Source organism: Nuphar pumila, chromosome 10 (genome assembly GCF_984573655.1).
Source record: "Nuphar pumila chromosome 10, dmNupPumi1.hap1.1, whole genome shotgun sequence".
Taxonomy (NCBI): domain Eukaryota; kingdom Viridiplantae; phylum Streptophyta; class Magnoliopsida; order Nymphaeales; family Nymphaeaceae; genus Nuphar; species Nuphar pumila.
The window spans coordinates 97353865-97376110 of NC_143258.1; the positions used below are offsets into that span (position 1 = coordinate 97353865).

General features: G+C 33.6%; 1 protein-coding gene across 2 annotated transcripts in view; it reads left to right on the plus strand.

Annotated features, from left to right (window-relative positions):
* LOC149827505 (phosphoinositide phosphatase SAC2-like) overlaps positions 1-22246 on the plus strand; it is a 37652-nt gene that overhangs the window by 10338 nt on the left and 5068 nt on the right. The window contains exons 3-11 of one of the 2 annotated variants that reach the window (XM_090019416.1): positions 12346-12511; positions 13211-13433; positions 19802-19878; positions 20020-20207; positions 20286-20383; positions 20586-20719; positions 20847-20975; positions 21143-21503; positions 22023-22144. In XM_090019416.1, coding sequence (XP_089875542.1) covers positions 12346-12511; positions 13211-13433; positions 19802-19878; positions 20020-20207; positions 20286-20383; positions 20586-20719; positions 20847-20975; positions 21143-21503; positions 22023-22144 — 1498 coding nt within the window. Of the gene's footprint in view, positions 1-12345; positions 12512-13210; positions 13434-19801; positions 19879-20019; positions 20384-20585; positions 20720-20846; positions 20976-21142; positions 21504-22022; positions 22145-22246 lie in introns of both variants that reach the window. The other variant, XM_090019415.1, reaches the window with a different exon arrangement.

Genomic DNA, 22246 nt, shown 5'->3' on the forward strand with positions numbered 1-22246 from the left:
CGGACACTCCACAACACTTCATTGATAGTCAAACCATTGTTGCACACAGTCAACATTGTGCCATTAGCTTTATTTAACTTGCATTCCTTTTCTTTTAAATTTGTTATCAAGTGCATTACATTTCAATTTCAACTTAGCTTCATTATTTGATCTTCTTAGTTATAGTGATTTAGAATTGTTGTTTTATACACAAAATACACACACATACATGCATCTATGTGTGTACGGCCTTGTCCCCATATCCTATTTTTTCAAAATTGTTGTCATACCAATCGTATCCTGTTCCCACATCTGTAACCATGTGACATAGGTAATGACATGCCTTGATCTAATCTAATAGAGATGATAAATCCTTCTCCATAATTTTGAAATTCAATGGGATTGGATTAATTGAACCTTGATGATACTAAATCAGATTATAATATCATTAATAGTAATATCTGATCTATCAAATCAATTCATCATTGAGAATTGAATAGAATATCATAGGAAGATCTTGTATCCATACTGAATATTCCATTCCTGAACCCCAACCATGATCCCTTTGAATTTCTCATGATTCATGAAACTATATATGGTCTTTCAATATTGCAAACACAAACAGATGGATTGAACGTCCAAGCCAAGTACCTGTATTCAGTAATTATTACAGCTTGTTTGTTTAATACCTTCAGGCGTGGTCTTGACTACAGCTATGATATTCTCCATTGGAGCCTATACTATGACTGTCAACCACAGATCCTAGCATACCACAGTTCTGCAGTTCAAATGATCCTACCAATGTATCAAGTCTTTTGCCTCTATGCATTTACAAGCTTGCAAACCCTGATTCAACTGTAGTGACTGTGGTCTTCACCTTATATGCCTGTCATTTTGTTTGCCGACCATTGGGTTTATTGAAAAGGAGCTAAATCCCAAGCATGAGTTTGTTATGTGCCTTCAGGTTTTGTGGCCATGGCATTTTGTTAGAGATACAATATGTTACAAACATATGCAAAACACGATGACAAGCTACAATCAAACCTTATGCAAAAACAAGACATACACAGGTTTTACAAACCTTATGCAAGCAAAGGCAATCCACAATGGATATGGACATGAGAGAAGTACTCACAATCCCACTAGGCCAAAAACATACCAATGACAAGAAAGAATGTGCACGGGCAACTAATCAAGGATGCTCATGATTAATCCATACAAGATCATTTTGCATATGTAATGAAATAATCTGAAAGAGAGGAATAACTTAAGGCCACTAAAACCACATGCTACACAAAAGCTATGAAAAGTCATTAATGGCACATATAATATGCATAGAGACTTGCATTAATTTTCGATCATCATAACAAACACACAATCCACAAAGATGAATAATCATCGAATGGAGCCCACTATGGAGTTTACTCACAAAACCCACACAAGGGTACGCAAGAGCATGAAATAATAATAACTTTATTAATTAAAATACTCAAGAAGAACATACAAACACATGTGCATGTGTACTAGACATAAATATGCAAGTGATATGCCTATAGAACAATCACATGTAAAATTCTCCAAGAGAATGGAAGCATGTACATAAGAAAAAGACAATTTTCTAAGAACTTCAAAAAGTTCTAACACGAGAAAGGCATGCATAAGAGCAAGTTTGATAATGAAGAACACATAATTCATAATGTATGTAAGAACTTTACTTAGATGTACATCGATGGTATTACTATGTAGTATGTACCAAACTTAAAGTCATAATAACACAAAGCATGAAAAACATACAAGTATAATATTTTGAAATTCACAAAAGGCCACATCCTATGGTGTAACATATCCATATATAGCAATTTGTAAGAAATCACGAGTCAACAAAAAGCTTCAAATAAGGTACTAAAATGCCCAAAACGATGATAAATACACATTTCAAAGGGACAAGTCCATATAAGATCCATTAAAAGATAGTTCAACACAATATAGCATTAAAGTGATTTTGCATAATATGCACAAAACAATTGATAAAATATTATATCAATACCAATAACTGAGTAAGGAACATCTATAAAATATTATTCCAATAGACGAATACTCCAATGACTTCAAATAACATGATTTGAAGAAAACTTTTAAAAATAGTTTGAAAACACAACCATTTTTAACACATTTTTCAAAGACCCATAAAAATTTTCATGCCTGATGCATGTTACAAGAAATAGCCACAAAAAGGATTTTGAAAAATATTATAAATACATCTTAAAGGAAAGATAAAAAATAGGATACATACTGAAACATGAGAACCTTGAGTCCAAGCTATAAATCAATCAAGTCTTCTTTACGAAGCACGAACTTGAACAAGATACCAAAAACAAATTTCCTCGCTCTGATGCCATGTTGCGAAGTGGCACGGAACCCAAGATACAACAAAGTAAAAATTATACTCGATCCTATTAGGCAAATGAAACGTAAATGCCATAGCACAATGCATTTGGATATGAATATCACATAGACAAAAGTAGGAATCAAGAGTAAAAAATAAATAATTTTATTAATGAAAAAGTATACAAAATTCATTTAATCCTTACTACAAACACACTCATACACACACCTAAACTACCCATCACTCTCACTATTCACTTACACACACATTTATATATACAAGAAGAGGAGTGACTAGCCTAATGTCTAGTTGAAGGTAGGTTCAACGGCTAGTTGAAAGGAGGTCCAACTAGCCATTGGACCTCCCTTCAACTAGCTGTTAGGCTAGTCCCTCCTCTTCTTGTATATATAAATGTGTGAATGGCGAGAGAGTGATGGGTAGTTTAGGTGTGTGTATGAGTGTGTTTGTAGTGAGGATTAAATGTATTTTGTATACTCTTTTTCATTAATAAAATTATTTATTTTTTACTCTTGATTCCTACTGTTGTCTATGTGATATTCATATCCAAATGCATTGTGCTATGAAATTTGGGTTTCATTTGCCTAATAGGATCTAGTATAATTTTTACTTTGTTGTATCTTGGGTTCCATGCCACTTCGTGACAACAAATGCTGTAAGTTCAAACCTCCAAGCTTAACAGAGAACATAAATAACTGCAAGGAAGTCACTTTGATATGGAGGATTGGTAGATATATTTGCAAGAAACAAAAGTAAGCTGGAAGAATAGAAGAGTATGAAAAATAATGTTTCACAATCGATCTATCTGGATAGGTTGTAGTTGTCAAGAAATTGGAGCTAGAGTCAGTATAATAGGCTTATTGCTTGCCACAAAATTATGCATATGAAAATGAAGGTGAGATTACAAGTAATGTCATTTTGAAGAGAATACTTATGAGGAATAGTTTGTGATTCTGATAACTTTGAAGGAAAAGAAATTCGGTCAAGAAAAGAGAATGATGGTGTATAAGAGAAAATATTGAAAAGACATCAAATGAAATGGATGGTGGAGAAGAATTGAGTGAACGATTCTTGAAAAAAAATCGTTTATTAGCTCTTCAAGAAAATCTGCTACAATTCAGAAAACATTCTTCTTCTTCCCTTCATATGGATAATCACAGAGAATGATCTCATTTGTTCACTCAATTATTCACCATGGTCTTTCAGGCGATTCCTATTCCCTGTTGTATTTTATTTTCTATTCAGTTTATGAAACTCCAATGAAGTTCAAAAGAACACTTCAGATTTACTAAAAGGTTTGTTCATGTCAAAGGGTTAGAGAAAGACATGATATATAGAATCTAAACACTATTGAGAGTACATAACAAAAATTGAAAATAGTATTTAATTTAAACTTGTAATGGTCACGAACATGAACACTTTCCTCAAGATCGAGAGCACTATAGCTTTGATACCGTGTAATGAAATGAGTGAAAAATAAATACAAGCCAACTAAGGGCATACAAAGACACAATACAATGTGCACAACCACAAATTCACTTTAGGATAACACAATAAGCCAAATAGGACTTGCAACACAATGTAAAAATATAGATTTTATTGGTAAAATGTTTAGTGAGAAGCATAAAATAAATGGGGACAATGTGTCCTTATTTATACACAACAATACAAGAGAGAGGGAGCCTTGGGAGCTCCCATAGAGACGTTGGGAGCTCCCAACGGCCAGCCCCAACGTCTCTATGGGTAATCCCCATAGAGCCCCTTATGGCTATATAAATTACATTTATTTAAAAAATTAAAAAACTATCTAACCTATTCCTATTGAACTAACCTAGTTACATAACATGAAATGACTAAAATGTCCCTGTTAGGCATTATATATATATATATATATATATATATATATATATATATATATATTTTAACAGTCTCCACCTTCTTTTAGTCAGTTAGCCCAGACTTTGCAATAATATCATATGCAAGTTTCATTTGAGACAGTATATAGCCTCTAAGAGAATATGCAACTTCAATTCCTAAAAAATATCTTTGAAACCCAAGGTCAGACATGCCAAAATTATTTTCAAGAACATTTTTAATAAATTTGATGCTCTTTTGATCATTTCCAGTGATGATCATGACATCACCATATAATAACAAAATAGTTATGTTGTTCCCTGCATTCTTAACAAAAAGAGCAATGTACCAAGCTTTTGGGGCTTGTTTAATACCATAAATAACTTTTTTAAGTTTAAGGAATTTTTCTTTACCAATCACATGACTCGATAGAAGATCCATATAAATTTCTTTACAAAGATCTCCATTAAAAAAAACTTTTTTAACATCTAATTGGTAAATAGGCCATTGTTTTATAGATGCTAAGGCTATTAAAGTCCTTATACTAGTCATTCTAGCAACATGAGCCAAAGTCTCTTCATAATCAATCTCATATTCTTAAGAATATCCCTTAGCAAATAACCTAACTTTATATATTTCTAATAATCCATCACTTTTAGTTTTAACCTTATAAACTCATCTACACCCTATAGCCTTTTTTTTCTTTTGGAAGAGTTACTATTTTTCAAGTGCTAGCCTTGTTAAGGGTTTCTAATTCTAATTTCATGGCTTCCACCCAATGTGAATGTTGTTTAGCTTCATAATAGTTTGAAGGTTCATGATGGGCATAGATCATCATTCAACAAACTCTACACTATGGAGAAAAAGAGTCAGGATACAAATCTTTGAGGAGGTCTAGAAATTCTAATAGGTGTTCTAGGTAGGGATTCCTCCAAATGTTCTTTTAAAGGGAGATTTTGTGAATAAATATCAAGGGTATTTTGATGCTCTCAACCCTCACACCGGGTATACACACACATTTCATTGGTGTTCTCATTACGGGAGCTATCCCTATCAAGAGAATTATCACCATCAACATCAAGAGAATTAATCTCATCATTACAAACAATATCATTAGTAAAATTGTTAGCGACATTTGTAGGCAATAATTCAAAAAGAAATGAGTAATCAACATCTTCATTGGGTTTATTTTGTTCAAATCCATTTTGATCTTCTAAAAAGGTCACATTTCTTGAAATGTAAAGTTTGTTATTTTTAGTATCATAACATCTATACCCTTTTTTATTTTCACCATAACCAATGAAAGTGCATTCAAGAGCCTTTGGTGAGAGTTTATTCTTTTTTAAACAAATTTTCAAAGGGAGAAATATTTTTTAGAGAGGAAGAGGGCATTCTATTGATAAGATATATTGTGGTAAGCATGACTTCGGCCCAAAAACATTTAGGAACATCTTTAAAAATAAGAAGTGTCCTATTAGTTTCAATAATGTGCCTATGTTTTCTCTCGACAAGCTTGTTTTTGTTAGAAAGTGACTTGGAATACATTGGGTTCAATAATGAACCCATACTTATGCACGTGAAGTGCAAATATACCCATTAAAGGGAAACAACATAAGCACATAATGTGCTAACACATAAAACCCATAAAAAGGGAAAAATATGACATAAAGTCATAAGTTGCATATCATTGAAGAATAATGGAGAAGGGGTAAAAACCCCATTACAATGGAGCATAAGCTCCCTCTAGGATCCAAAATACAAAGGGGAGAGCCCCTATTTATAAGCATAAGAAGGAGCCACAAAGGGGGCTCCCAAGAGAGTCATTGGGAGCCCCCAACGGTCACATATGTGACCGTTGGAGGCTCCCCAACGACTCTTTGGGGAGCCTCCCTATGTGGTGCAAAAGCCAAAAAATAAAAAGGGAAAAATAAGAAAAATAAAGAAGAAAAATAAAAATAAAAATTACAAGCATTATTCCAAAATGGAATATGCGTAAAATAGGAATTTACAGAAATACCCTTTTGGGTGAAATAAAGTATATATATTCATATATATATATATATATATATATATATATATATGAATATAAATATATACGAGATTACAAATGTCGATAATACACATATTTTAACATCCCCCCTCAAACTTTGCGGGGAAAAACCCGAAAGTTTGGAAAAACATTTCTTCAAAACAGAGGAAAGTCTTGAAACAAAGTCCAATTCTTCAAAAAATCTTTAAGGAAAAAGCTCCATCTTCATGACAGTTGAGCTAGGTCTTTAAATCCAATTCACCATCGATCGAATCCATGATGTACCTAACGTTCCACATCTTAGCGATCCTGTAGAAAAACAACAAAGAAACAAGTAAAACATATCTTTGCACTTTTACTCAAATGGAACATGTCTAACTAGCATAATTATGGATGACACATGTTAGAAGTTATGCAAATTATGCAGAAATAACACCAAAGTTTCAAAATCATACATCATGTTAAAACAAAATGAGCGGAAGCAAATTATGCAGAAATAAATTGCAAGAATGCGTAATGCATTCATAAGGTCCAATATTGGACAAATATAACCCCATAATGGGGAATAACAAAATGGTCCACTAAGGGACACCACAATAAGCCTACGAAGATGCATGATATACATAAACATTATTGAATGAGGGCCCAAAAAGGCCATAAAGAGCATATGCATATACTTATCATGAAATGAATTAATACTCAAAGAACTCATTAATGAACATGCTTCAAACATGTAATAAAGTGCCAAACAAGAGAAACAAAGTCTCCAAGCATACTTTAGGCAAAATAAACCCAAGAGTTCACAAGGTTTTAAAAATCACTTATGAAAGACATACTTAATACACATTTTGCATATAAGGGTGGCAAAAACCATAAGCACTTAATATATAGATTAAATGCTAAGAAATCAACTTGATATGCTTATCAAAAATATGATTTGCTTGAAAAACACAAGTCATGAATGAAATTTTGCAAATTTCAACAATAGTTTATCCATTACAAACATCTTCCTCATTAGTCCTCCAAAACCCATAAATCAAGTGTATAAGCTACTAGATCAAGAATATAAAGCCATTAAAGGCCAAAGACACACACAAAGGTGTGTAAAAGAACCTCTTGTCTACATATAATAATACTTGAAATAAGTGCATCTACGACAAGAACAAGAGAATACATGTCAACATGGACTAAAAAGTATCTCTTGTCTACGTAAAAAATACACTTAAAACCAAGTATGTTCAGCTACTAGAACAAGAGTAATAAGCCAACCATGGGCTAAAACATAATACATCTCTTGTCTACATATGATAGTACTTGAAATGAGTGAAATAAGCCAACCATGGGCATACATCTAAAGTGACTAGAACAAGGACACAAATGCCAACATAGGCTAAAAATCACACACCATGATGTGAATCAACGTGCCTTGTCTACATATAAAAACACTCAAGACAAGTGTGTTCAGCTACTAGACCAAGAGAGCAAAAGCCAACAAAGGGCTAAAAACACACGAAGGTGTAATAAAATTCTTGTCTACATATGATGACACTTAGATAATGGGCATAAAAGAAAAAGACTTTTGAGGCAATAAACTTGTAATGAAAATAAACCTCGAATAAAACAATACTCCTTTTAAAATGAATTCTCATAACAATAACATGCATGTAAAAAATATCTTCAACAAGATACTATAATCGATAAAATAAAATTCTTGAGAGCAAATGTGTGAACATACACACACCAAGAACACTTAGAATACTTGTGCAAAATCACAAGAACACAAAATCATAAATGTGCAAATGCACTCATAAGATTCATAAACAAGAAAAGGTTGGGCAATAATCCCAAAACCCTTGATTTAATATACCTTAAAACTTTTAAGGTTTTAAAACATCATATGTCCATCACATTAAATAGAAGCATCCATAATATCAATGTCCACAAGAGAAAAAATGAGTGACACACTCATAATTAGAGATCATACAACAAATCATTTTAGAGTCCCAAGGTGCCCATAACTCACCTCAACAACCATCTATAATATGGAAGGTGGACAAACTAAAATGATATAACACGAGGTGCCCATAACTCACCTCAACAAACATCTCTAATATAATAATAAGGCCAAATAGAAGATGTATTAAATAACATGTGATGGACAAATATAAATGCCACAAAAAGGCAATAAACACTTAAGGAATAAAGAAAAGAGGACCGATTAAAAAATTGAATCAAAAGGTCCAATAATCAATAATGTGCTTTATAACAACAATTTTGCATAAACACAAATTATGCTTAATCTTCAAACAAGTCATTTATACCAAAAAGGACTTATTAAGCAATAAACACAACAACATAAAGAATTCATCAAGACAATCAAGCTTTTAATCAAAGAAATCATAAGAACCGTAATGGTTCACAAAAAAGGCTTTAACACAATACTCAAGGAATGAATATTTAAAACACTTGAAAATTTATAAATTTGGGATTAAATCCCATACAACAATTTAAAAAAAACCTTTGATTGTGATGAGATATGCGGAAACATTCAAAGTGCTAAAAGCACTTACAATGATTTAAAAAGGACTCAATATCTAAATTCATTATATTTTTCACAAAAATAAATGTGCATAAAGGCTCCATAATGTAAAAATGTCTACGAAGAGACAATACACATGTGAGCACAAAAGGCTTTATGAAAGATGTGCACGAAGGCACTCATACAATACTTGAACAAATACACACCAAGGTGTAAACAAACATGCACTAAGGCATGTATTTCGTAAAAAAGAGGGAATGCATACAAGCGCAAATATTTGAGAAACAAATGTGCACAAAACACAAAAATACACAAAAGTGAGCAAGTATGCACTTTATAAAAAGAGCAATGCTTGAAATTCTCAAAATTTAACAATTGCAATTGAGGACAAAGAAAAACCATATTATGGTCAATGTAGGCATTTTTAAAAGATATTATTAAGAGGTTTCGAAACCTTATGAAAAATACAAACCAACAAGTTTATAAAGATGAAAAATGAAATCATTTATACCAAAAGGATGCAAAAGATGAACTATGCACTCTATGTAGTGTGAGAAATTCCTTTTAAAAAATCTTTCCTAATGGTTTATCATAAACAATTTTTCAAAAAAAAAGAAACATTGAAAAACTTTTAGGAGTTCTTATAAGTTATCATTAACAAGAACTACTTTAGGATTCAACAAAGATTTTTAGATGTGAGAGATTTTCATATAAGGATTATATCAATTTTTTCAAAAAATGCACTAAAATTTATAATCAAAAGAGGAACTCAAATCAAATATGGGTTCATATGAGAGTTAAGAAATTTTAAGCAAAGATCATTACTTTAGCAAGAAATCATATATATAATTTTAAAAATTAACTTATAGGTCAATCATGAGATAGTTATGTAGGAATTATAAATCTCACATAATTGAAGGTAATTTTAAAAAAAAACATAAATTGCTATTATATGCGATGAGTAGTTCGATAAACACAAATTATATATTTGAACAACAAACGAGTTCACCAAATTTGAGGGAGATAATTTTAAAATATACGAGCACACGAAATGTGAAAAGACATAATTTAACTATCATAACCATTAAACGAACAAACTATATGCAAGAAACATATTTTCAAATGCATAATATTTTAAGAAAAGGGATACATACCGAATAACTTCAAAGCAAAAAGGAAGAGCAATGAATACTTCACCATTTCTTGAGTGACACGCTTTCCGTTGCACCAAAGGACAACCCCATCGTGACCTCGCTCTGATACCATGTTAGAAAGTGACTTGGAATACATTGGGTTCAATAATGAACCCATACTTATGCACGTGAAGTGCAAATATACCCATTAAAGGGAAACAACATAAACACATAATGTGCTAACACATAAAACCCATAAAAAGGGAAAAATATGACATAAAGTCATAAGTTGCATATCATTGAAGAATAATGGAGAAGGGGTAAAAACCCCATTACAATGGAGCATAAGCTCCCTCTAGGATCCAAAATACAAAGGGGAGAGCCCCTATTTATAAGCATAAGAAGGAGCCACAAAGGGGGCTCCCAAGAGAGTCGTTGGGAGCCCCCAACGGTCACATATGTGACCGTTGGAGGCTCCCCAACGACTCTTTGGGAAGCCTCCCTATGTGGCGCAAAAGCCAAAAAATAAAAAGGGAAAAAGAAGAAAAATAAAGAAGAAAAATAAAAATAAAAATTACAAGCATTATTCCAAAATGGAATATGCGTAAAACAGGAATTTACAGAAATACCCTTTTGGGTGAAATAAAGTATATATATTTATATTCATATATATATATATAGATATATATATATATCTATATATATATGAATATAAATATATACGAGATTACAAATGTCGATAATACACATATTTTAACAGTTTTGTTGAGCAGTTTTGGGACAAGATCTTTAATGAGTAATGTCATTGTGCTTAAAATAATTTTGAAATTCATTTGACATGTATTCACCACTCGAATCAGATCTATAAATAAATATATTAGTTTGAAATTGATTTTTTATAAGAGAATGAAATTCTTTAAAAATAGAGAAAACATTGGATTTGAACCTAAGAAAGTAAACCAAAGTATACCTAATATAATCATAAAAAAAGAACATAATAGGAATATCCTCCTTTAGACATTACAGGTGTCGATCCCCATACATCCGAATACATCCACTCAAAAGTTTTTTTAGAAACAAAGTTATTATTTGGAAAAGGAAATGAATGCATTTCTCCAAGAATACAATCATTGCAAGTAAATTCTTTTCCATTACAAAAATTCTCCAAGAATGAAAAATGATATAATTTATAAGCATTAGGATGACGAAGTCTTTTGTGCAAAGTGATAACATCATTAGATTGAACTAGATTACAAAGAGATTTGAAAGGTAAAGTCAAAATATCCATATAATATAGTTCTCCTTTCCTATGGCCTTGCCCAATCAGCTTCCTGGATCGGGGATCCCGCAAAGAGCAATCCGTAGGTGAAAAAGAGATCTTACAACTATGATTGGATATTTGAGAATCGAAAAAAAGTTTAAGTTGAGTTCACAAATGATTCTAATTTTTGGAGCATAAAATTCATTATTTTTGTTTAAAACCTTTTCAAGATTTTCTACTCTTAACATCTAAGGATGTACCATCGGCGGTAAAAATAAAAGATTTGAAAGAGTTGGTACTTTGTTCGGATAAAGAGATGCATTCAGAGTCATATTATAGGACGCACCCGAATCAAAGATCCAAGAAGACATATCGGGAGATGACGAAACCGCGACACCGAAAGTAGGAGTGGAGGAGTTCGATCTCCACAAAGTGTTGGAGAGCTTCCGTAAGTTGAGCCATAGAGTCTTTGATGTCTCCATTTTTCTTTGATTCTTCATTTGCATTGGTTGACTTCTCTCCAACGGAGGCCACTTTCCTCTTAAGCTTAGGACAATCAGGTTTGATATGTTCCGGCTCATTACAAAGTGGCACACAATTTTTTTTCTTCCATTATAGTTATTTTTTGCAAAATGAGGAGGTTTATATGTCCTCATGTTATTCCCTATCCTAGAAATCACATGTATGTATTAGACATGATGAAACTTTCTAATGTTGTAAATAAACCATGCTAAAGACATTTGTATGGTTAGATCCACCATTTGATGGCTAGATCTATGCAAACAAGCGTGCACCACCGTAAGGTTTCATGTTACAGAACCACCATGTACTTTTCAAGATTTTGCCGAATCAGTGTCATGTTTACAAGTCACATACACGATACTCGTATCTTTTGTCTTTGTGACATAGCATATGACGTTTCATGGTTGTGCTGATGAGGTTAATTGTAACCCGAAAGATATGTAAAATATTCTGTTTTTTCAATTTGTGGCTGTAATCTTTGACAATGTGCTTTAGCATCTAAAACAAATTCACTTTACAAAAAACTCTAGATCTGTGGGGGAACTCTCATTTTGCATCTTCTCTTTGCCTTAGTTGCTCTTTTGTGCATTATAATCTCAGTCTGATCTATTTGTTCTTTTGCAGGTTTTGTTAAGTTTTTAGGGCCTTATTACATGCTAGTTATAACAAAAAGGAGGCAGATTGGAGCAATATGTGGTCATACAGTTTATGCAATCACCAAAAGCGAAATGATTGCACTTCCTCATTCTACTGTGCAATCCAATGTGAAATATTCTAAATATGAGAACAGGTCCTTTGTCTTTTGTACTTCCAAGGGAGACTTTAGAATTGTTATGTAAAAGTGCTTGATACTCTTTATACTCCTGAAGGAGCAGAGTGTTTATTTTCTGAATAATATACCTCATTTGTGCGAGAAAACTCAATTGTGTTTGGGAGTCCTTTCTCTTTGTTTATTTTCCTTTTTCTTTTATTCTTTTTTCAGATGGTACACTATGAAAAGTTCTAGTGCCCAGTATAAGCTGAAGAGTGCTTAAACCATTTTGAGACTTCGTGCATATAGACCTGCATGTTATAGTTAATGGAAGTCATTTTCATGCTAGAATCCTGTGAACACCTAAGCGTTACTTCTAATGTTTTATCTCCCAACTTATATAGGTAGCAGGGATCAACCTCTGATTTGACCAATTCCAAGAAGGCAACGCCAAAATGTATTATTGTACATAATTGGTGTTCCTGTAGATGACACTGAAAATTCCTACTTCTGACCATTTAGATGTTCAACCAGATGTCATATAGATGAATTTTTGTGTTTAATTTTCATACTTTGTTATACTATATCTGAATAAAATGTTCGTGGAAATCATTTGACTTTGTCATTAAACTGTTTACTTTTTGTTACTGAGTTCCACTTTTCATTAGACTTATTTGAGTTTTCTACCAATATCCGCAGTGGACATAATCATGTACTCTGTTTTTTGCTATGGTATAGATACAAGAAGCTCTTATGCACAGTGGATCTTACCAAGGACTTCTTTTTCAGCTACTCATATCATATTATGTGTAGCCTTCAGAAGAACATATGTAACCATGAAGCTGGACAGGTTCTATATGAAACAATGTTTGTCTGGAATGAATTTCTGACACGTGGAATTCGGAATCATCTCAAGAATACTATCTGGACAGTAGCATTGGTGTATGGTTTCTTCAAGCAGGTAAATTAACTGAGGCATGACTGAAGTAAGAACTTGAACCTTCTTGTAATACTCATTAATGTATAGTATCTCATGGGCCTGATGACAGCAACTCATAATCTAACATGTTTATCTCTCTCATTTGGTCATATGTGTAATGAAATAGCACAAATGCAAATAAACGTCACTTATGGACTTGCAAGAACACAACCAATCAAGAAGAATACTTGATTGATAAGCCACACTACCCACACACCCACACAAGGGTCAAAGTATTCTTGTATTGCATGAAAAATGCTCTCAAAGCATTAGAGAATGCATGGGCTTTAAAGCCCTATTTATAATACAAGGGGGCAGCCCAACTAGCTGTTGGGCTGCTCCCAATGGTCACACATTTGTGACCGTTGGGAGCAGCTCCAACAGCTAGTTGGAGCTGCCCAATCACATCTTGTCAAATAAAAAAGGTAAAAAAAGGTAAAAATAAAAGAAATACACAATACACAGTCAACCCTTAATGGGCTGACGCCTATTACAAGTGACATGACCAGAATACCCTTGATGGGTATTCTGGTTTACATACATATATATACATTCAAATAGATATATCTTAACACCCCCCCTCAAACTCATGGTGTACAAACCGAGAGTTTGTCAGGTAGTAAGTTAAACCTAGGTGACGGGAGTGCTTTAGTGAAGAAATCTGCTAGTTGATACTCAGATGGAACGTAAGGCAACGTGATGGTTTTATTTAGAAATTCTTCACGAACGTAGTGACAATCGATTTCAATGTGTTTGGTCCTCTCATGGAATGTATGATTGCTTGCAATGTATACAACGCTCTTATTGTCACAACATAATCTTGAGGGGTCTGCAATGTGAACTCTCAAATCCTCTAATAATTGTCTTAACCATACAAACTTAGACGTAGTTGTTGACATAGCACGGTACTCTGCTTCAGTGGAAGAGAAAGATACCTTCTGTTGCTTCTTGCATCGCCATGAAATTAGAGAATCACCTACAAAAATATAGGAACCAGTAGTTGAGCGTCTATCGTTCACATTCCCCCAGTCAGAATAAGAATATGCAATAACTTCTAACGAGGAAGAGGATGAAATAAATAATCCATAATTAATAAAATTTTTAATATATCTAATAATTCTCATTACAACACTCATATGTACTGTAGTGGGATCATGTTGAAATTAACTGACAGAATGAATAGCATGAGAAGTATCAGGATGAGTAATAGAGAGATAAGACAAAGCTCCAATCATTTGTCTATATGGAGTTGAATCCTTCAGAAGTTCTCCATCATCTTTCTTCATTTTCGCATTTATGACATCTGGAGTATCAACTTGTTTTTCATCTGAGAGTTTTGACCGTTATATGATCTTTGATTCATACTTAGTCTGCGACAAAAAATAACCCCGAGGTGAGTAAACCACTTCTATTCTAAGAAAATATTGTAAAAAACCAAGATCTGTCATATCAAAGTCGTCTTTGAGCACATCTTTGATATGATTAACTCCTTGCTTGTCACGTCCTGCGATAATCATATCATCAACACAAAGAAGTAATATTACCATTCCTACATTAGAAGACTTAACAAACAATGCAGTGTCAGTATAACAAGATTTATAGTGAAGTTGTGTCATCACGCTACTGAACCTATTATACCAAGCCTTGAGGGCTTGTTTTAAACCATACAATGCTTTTCGTAACCGAAGGATTTTTCTATGTGCTAGACTTAAACCTCGTGGAAGATCCATACAAGCTTCCTCATTGAAATTACCATTCAAAAATGCATATTTTACATCCATTTGAAAGATTAGCCATTTTTTAATTGACGCTATAGAAATAAGGGTTCTAACAATGGTCATTCGAGTGACTGAAGCAAATGTCTCGTCATAGTTTATCCCATATTCTTGATTGTATCTCTTGCTACTAGCCTAGTTTTATATCTTTCTAATGTCCCATCACATTTAGTTTTTATCTTGTAGACCCATATACATCATATAGTTTTTCTTCCTTTATGTAATATTTGAATTTTTCAAGTTTTTGCCTTTTTTAAAGCTTCTAATTCATCATTTATCGCCTTAATCCATTCTTGATGATTTTTAGCATCACGATAGGATGTTGGTTTTATATATGAGTGTATAGCCATTAGACACAATCTATACCTAGGTTCAAAAGAATCATAAGATACAAATCTACTAGGAGCCTTTGAAATTCTCCTGAATTTTCTAATACTGGAAGAATCTATATCTTGATTTTGAGAATATCTTTCTAAAGCACATGGTGGATGGTCTTCAGTACGTCGAGTATAGGTTTGAATTTCATTATGAGATAGGTCTATACCATCAAGACCCTCATTCACATTCCTATGTGCATCATGAGTGTCCTCGTTGTCACTCTCGTGCACATCATGAATGTTTTTACATCTTTCATGTTCATTAACAAAGTAAAAAAAAAATGAATAGTCACAATTCTCTTGGATTTTCTCTTTACCAAACCCATTTTCGTTTTCAAGAAAAGTAACATTTCTTGAAATATATAATTTGTTCCTTTTAGTGTCATAACATCTATATCCTTTTTTATTTTCGGCATAACCTAAAAAAATACAACGAATTGCTTTTGAGGAAAGTTTGTCGTTTTTGTTAGTAAGGACAAAACATTTAAAACTAAAGACTCAACCTTTTATAATCGGGAGATGTTTTAAATAATTTTTCAATAGGAAAAATGTTTTCAATGTTTTTTAAAGGCATTCTATTTATCAAATAAACCGCCGTAAGAGCGGCTTCGGCCCAAAACATTTTTGAAATATTTCTTGATATAAGAAGTGTTCTAGTGGTCTCAACAATATGTCTATGCTTCCTTTTGGCTAGTTCATTTTGTTGAGAAGTATAATGACAAGATTTTTTATGAATAATCTCATGTAAGTCAAGATAATTTTTGAACTCTTTTGATACAAATTCTCTCCTGAAATCGGTTCTAAAGATTTGAATATTGGCTCTAAATTGAGTCTTTGTATAACAATGATTTTTTTTTAAATAATCAAATACTTCGGATTTGTGTTTGAAAAAAAATATCCAAGAGTGTCTACTATAATCATCCACAAACACAACATAATAAGATACTCCTCCTTTGAAAATAACCGGAGCCGGTCCCCATACATCTGAATGTACCAACTCAAATGGATTTTTACATATAAAATGTCTTGGCCCAAAGGGTAAAGATTTTATTTTACCAAGGATGCAATATTCACAAACAAAATCTCTTTCTTTATAACTTGTAAGAAATGAAAACAAGTATAATTTGGACATATTAGGATGTCCTAGTCTTTTGTGCCAATTTTTTATATCTTTATTTTTCACAAAATTATAAAAGGTATGTTTTGATAACTCAAGATTGTCCATAACATAGAGATCTCCTCTTCTATGGCCTCACTCAATCGGCTTCCCGGACTGAAGATCCTGTATTAAACAATCATTAGATGAAAACAAAACTTTACATCCATGATCCACAATTTAAGAAACCGTTAAAAGGTTTAAATTCAATTTGGTACTACTCTAATATTTGGTATAAAGAAGGTTTGTTATTTTTTAAAAACCCAAAAACTTTTAATTTTTAAGGAAGTTCTATTGGCGGTTGAAACATAAGAGTTATTTGGGTTAATATGACATTTGGATAATATGGACTCATTTGGAGTCATATGGAAGGAGGCACCAGAGTCAAGGATCCAAGAAGTCTGACCAGGGTCACCACTTGTGGATACGACCGCTCCCGAGAAGGAAAAAACTTGATTTTTGAACAGTGGTTGTAGTGCCTCCATCAGTTGTGCCAAAGATAATGAGCCGATACATTTGGAGTCGTCTACACCATTTTTTCAAGAGATGGTCCCATCAAAGCAACCCTTTTATCATCTTTTTGATCTTCTTTTCTTCTTTTGGGGCAAAAAGGCTTGATGTGTCCCAATTCATAGCAATGGTAACATGATTTTGTCACCCTTCTTATATTCGTGATCACTTCTTTTATCACTTTGACTTCTTCCATAGTCATTGAAATTTCTTTCATTCTCATTTTTTACAAAGTGAGGGGGTTTATAACTCCTAGTATGATTTTCGGGCTTTGACATAGCAAGCATGGATTCTTCATCCTTTGAGGCGGATAATTTTTTCAACCTATTTTCTTCCATAGTTAATTCTTCAAGAGTTTCAGCTATAGTAGGCACACCTCCTCTATGAAGGAGGGCCGACTTGGTCTCTTCAAACTTGAGTCTAAGCCCATTAATAAATTGGTAGAAGTGCTCAATTCTAATTTATTTTTCACGGAGTTCTACATCTTGGAAGAAATGCCATTTTGGCTCTAGAAGAGTCAATTCATCCCAAAGAAGAGAGAGGGCATTGTAATATTTTCTAATGCCCATCTCTCCTTGGATCATAGTTCTCACTTTATTTTACACATTGCATATGTGAGCAATATCCTTAAGACCATACATATCTTTAAGATATTTCCATGCATCACTAGCGAAGTCAAATTTCGCTAAGCTAGAGTACTTGTTGATGGCAACACTATTGATGAGCCATCCAATTATCTTGGAATGACCCATCATCCACCCTTTCCATTTTTTCTCATATTCGGCGACAACCTTAGATATCTCTTCTCCTTGAAAAGCTACTTCCTTTCCATTTTCAATTTTGGTAAGTATGAGTTTGGGTTCTTTTTCGGTACCATCAACCAAGCCCCATAGACCTTTTCGCATATTTTGTGTTTCACTATAGATGCCCAAATCACATAGTTAGTATCATTGAGTTGCACGGGAATGGAGATGATCACTTCTCTTTCATTCTCCGTGTTTTACAATAACGAGAGAGAGAGAGAGAGAGAGAGAGAGAGAGAGAGAGAGAGAGAGAGAGAGAGAGTACAAGATTTGTTGAGGAGCTCTTCGATAGTGCGCTTCCCGATGCAATGATCCTACGAACCAATGATTCACCAAGCTCACGATCCTCCTCTTGGCCTTTCCGAATGAATAACACCTCAAGAGTACCAAAGCTCTGATACCATGTAATGAAGTAGCACAAATGCAAATAAAAGTCACATATGGATTTGCAAAAACACAACCAATCAAGAAGAATACTTGTTTGATAAGCCACACTACCCACACAAGGGTCAAAGTATTCTTGTATTGCTTGAAAAATGCTCTCAAAGCATTGGAGAATACATGGGCTTTAAAGCCCTATTTATAATACAAGGGGGCAACAAGGGAGCAGCCCAACTAGTTGTTGGGCTGCTCCCAACGGTCACATTTGTGACCGTTGGGAGCAGCTCCAACAGCTAGTGGGAGCTGCCTAATCACATCTTGTCAAATAAAAAAGGTAAAAATAAAAGAAATACACAATACACAGTCAGCCCCTAATGGGCTGACGCCTATTACAAGTGAAATGACCGGAATACCCTTGATGGGTATTCGGGTTTATATATATATCTTAACAATATGGTCACAGTGATAATTTTTCTGTTTCTGATTGAGAAATTTCATGGACATGAAGTCATGATTGCTCTATCAGCTATTGAGGATAACCCTTAAACTTATTTGACATGTTCCAAAAGTTCTCTGTGGTTCTTAAAATAATAAAAATACCACTTAAGTGATTTGATAAATGCAAATATTGCTCGACTAGCCATCCTAAATGGTGATTAATCAATTTCTGCTCTGCAAGATTGCTGTGGCATTTTCAAAATGCATCTTTAAAAAGTTCATTTAGTTTTTTATGATCCTAGAATTGCATAGAACCATAATTGGTGGGGCATAGATTGTGGTTCTAAAACTATGTGATTTCATGTTCTAATGAAGGCACTGGAAAGGAAGAAATCATGTCCATATCACCAACCTTTGTACAATTCTTTTATATGTGATTTTATCAAGAAAACCTCATTGAGAATAATTGTTACTAGAACCATGGGAAGCCATGACTCCTATATTTCTTTCTTCTTTTTGAACTTATTGTGGATCTATATTATTAGATTATGTCCAATGCTCTTCTGCTGCTTCATCCTTTCCATTCATTCAATTCCAAAATGGTCATTTGTTCTTTTTGCAATTTTTATGCATTTTCTGTTCCACTTAATGCTGGTCTCCAAGGAATAATGCTCTCTTGTGGTGGAATAGTAGACAAGAACTAAAATTAGTTTTCCAAAGTGGACTATTTTTCAATAAGTTGCTACTAAGTGTTTTTCCAGATCACTAAACTTTTGGATTTTTTGAGTGTCCTACAGGCCCCGTGGGTTATGAGTAAAGAACTATTAAAAGTTGTCCATACCATTTTGGTGACTTGGTCCAATTTTGGATTTTGAAAGTAATGCCAGTTTTATATTTTCTGTTGATGCAGGCCAAACTTTCAATATCTGGAAAAGATTTTAAATTTACACTCATTGCACGACGTTCACGCCACTTTGCTGGAACCAGGTGGAATTTTAAGGGTTCAATACTTTATATGTACTTTTGATTTGCAGTTTTTTCTTTTTTCTCCTTAAATTTGATTATGCTAAGGTGATAATACTTTCCCTTTTGCATTGATTTTTCTATGTTTGCATACTATTTTTGCAGGTACCTGAAACGTGGTGTTAATGAAAAGGGAAGAGTTGCTAATGATGTTGAGACAGAACAGATAGTTTTTGAGGATGTTCTTGAAGGGTGTCCAACACAAATAAGTTCTGTAGTGCAGAACAGGGGTTCAATACCCCTACTTTGGTCTCAGGAAACGTCACGCCTGAATCTTCGGCCTGATATAGTTTGTGAGTTTGTTTGTTTATATTTAACCATGCAATTGCTTGAAATTCACATCATGTTTATTAACACTTCTCATCTGTCAGTGCTGAAAAAGGACAACAATTATGAAGCTACAAGGCTTCATTTTGAGAATCTTGTAAAGAGATATGGGAACCCAATTATTGTTTTTAATTTGATCAAGGCAAGTAATTGTCAAGTTGATTTGTGAAACTTCTAGACTGATATGTCTCATCTCATCTGCCTGATTTGTTCTCCATTCTAATGTTAGTGCATGCCATTTACAAAACAGCAGAACTGATTGGTCTTAAATATTGAGTAATGTCTATGTCAGTGAAGTACTGATGTGGTAATTTTTTATTATTATCTGCAATGCACTTGGACAGACGAATGAGAAGAAACCTCGAGAATCTATTCTTCGGGCAGAGTTTGCTAATGCAATTGATTTTATTAATAGAGATTTATCTGAAGAAAATCATCTTAGGTTCCTTCACTGGGATCTACACAAGCACTCTAAGAGGTATTTACTTTCATATATTATCCCACGTCTTCTCATTAAAAAGATATCCTTGTGTTTCAACCTCCTATCCTAATAGTTTTTCATAAGGGGGAAATGGTTCCTAACTTGCAGACAATGATTTTTGCAGCAAAGCAGAAAACGTGTTAACAATGTTGGGGAAAGTTGCAACATATGCACTGGAACTGACTGGCTTCTTTTATTGTAAAGTGACACCACCCTTAGAATTTGAGGGATGTCTAAAGCGGCCTTCTCTTGAGTAAGTATTTGTTTTTTCCACTCTCTACTGTTACATTATTGGACATTTGACTTGGCTCTTTGAAGAACAAAAACACTTCCAAGATTCCACCTCTCTCTCTCTCTCTAGATGTGTATATATAATTCTGAAGTTGGTTTTATTTTTTTATTTCCCTTTACTGCTTCCAGGCAAAATGATGGAGAGTATCCCTCTGAAAGTACTGATACCGATAACTCCGAGGATTCTCAACATTCTGAATCTTGGAGTGAGGAAGATGCTATTGATATAAATACAAATCATGTAGCCAATGAGCCTATGTTCCAAAAGGGTGTCCTTCGAACAAATTGTATTGATTGTTTGGACCGCACAAATGTTGCACAATATGCATATGGATTGGCTGCTCTTGGTCAGCAGCTTCATGCCTTGGGTTTGGTAGATGATCCCAAAATTGATCTTGATGACCCTTTGGCTGATACTTTGATGGGATTCTATGAGAGAATGGGAGATACACTTGCTTTACAGTATGGTGGTTCTGCTGCACACAATAAGGTGCATTGCCATTGCTTGAATATTTGTTTAGATATTTCAAATAGTGTATCCTTTTTGCTTGAAGAAGTTTCAATTATGAGGTGACAGAAAGCTTTTATGGATAAAAAATGTCCTTGGCTTGTTTGGTTCATATCTTGCATCTTTCTTATTGGGATGTTTATGTTTTTCCTTTGAAGATTCATTGATACAACCAGTCATATTTTAGTGAATGTTTTGAGTTGCTAAATGAGAAAAATAATGTTAAATACAAAAAAATATGAAACATATCCCTGTATGAAGATTGATGACTGGGTGTTCAGTTTGTTTTGGTAGCCTTTTATCTTTGAGGAACTACAATTAATGTTCTAGGCTTCAGAGCCTCCGTTAAGTTCGGGAATGAGAATGCAAGATACAAAAATGATAATTTTTTTTTTTATATTTACTAGATCTTCTCATTTTGGATGTTTCTCTTTATCTGTCTTTAAGCTATTTCAGTGCTTTCATATGGTTGTATTGATAAATATATTTGCTATTGATCAGATATTTTCTGAGAGGAGAGGCCAGTGGAAACCAGCAACTCAATCACAGGAGTTCTTTAGGACTCTCCAACGTTATTATAGCAATGCTTATATGGATGCAGAGAAACAAGATGCAATTAACGTGTATGCCATTTTTCATTACTTGGAGAAAGTTTTTTTTTCTTTGCTGACTCTTCTGTTCAAAGCCCTTCCTATGTTTTGCAACAATCTTGGTTTATTATTTCT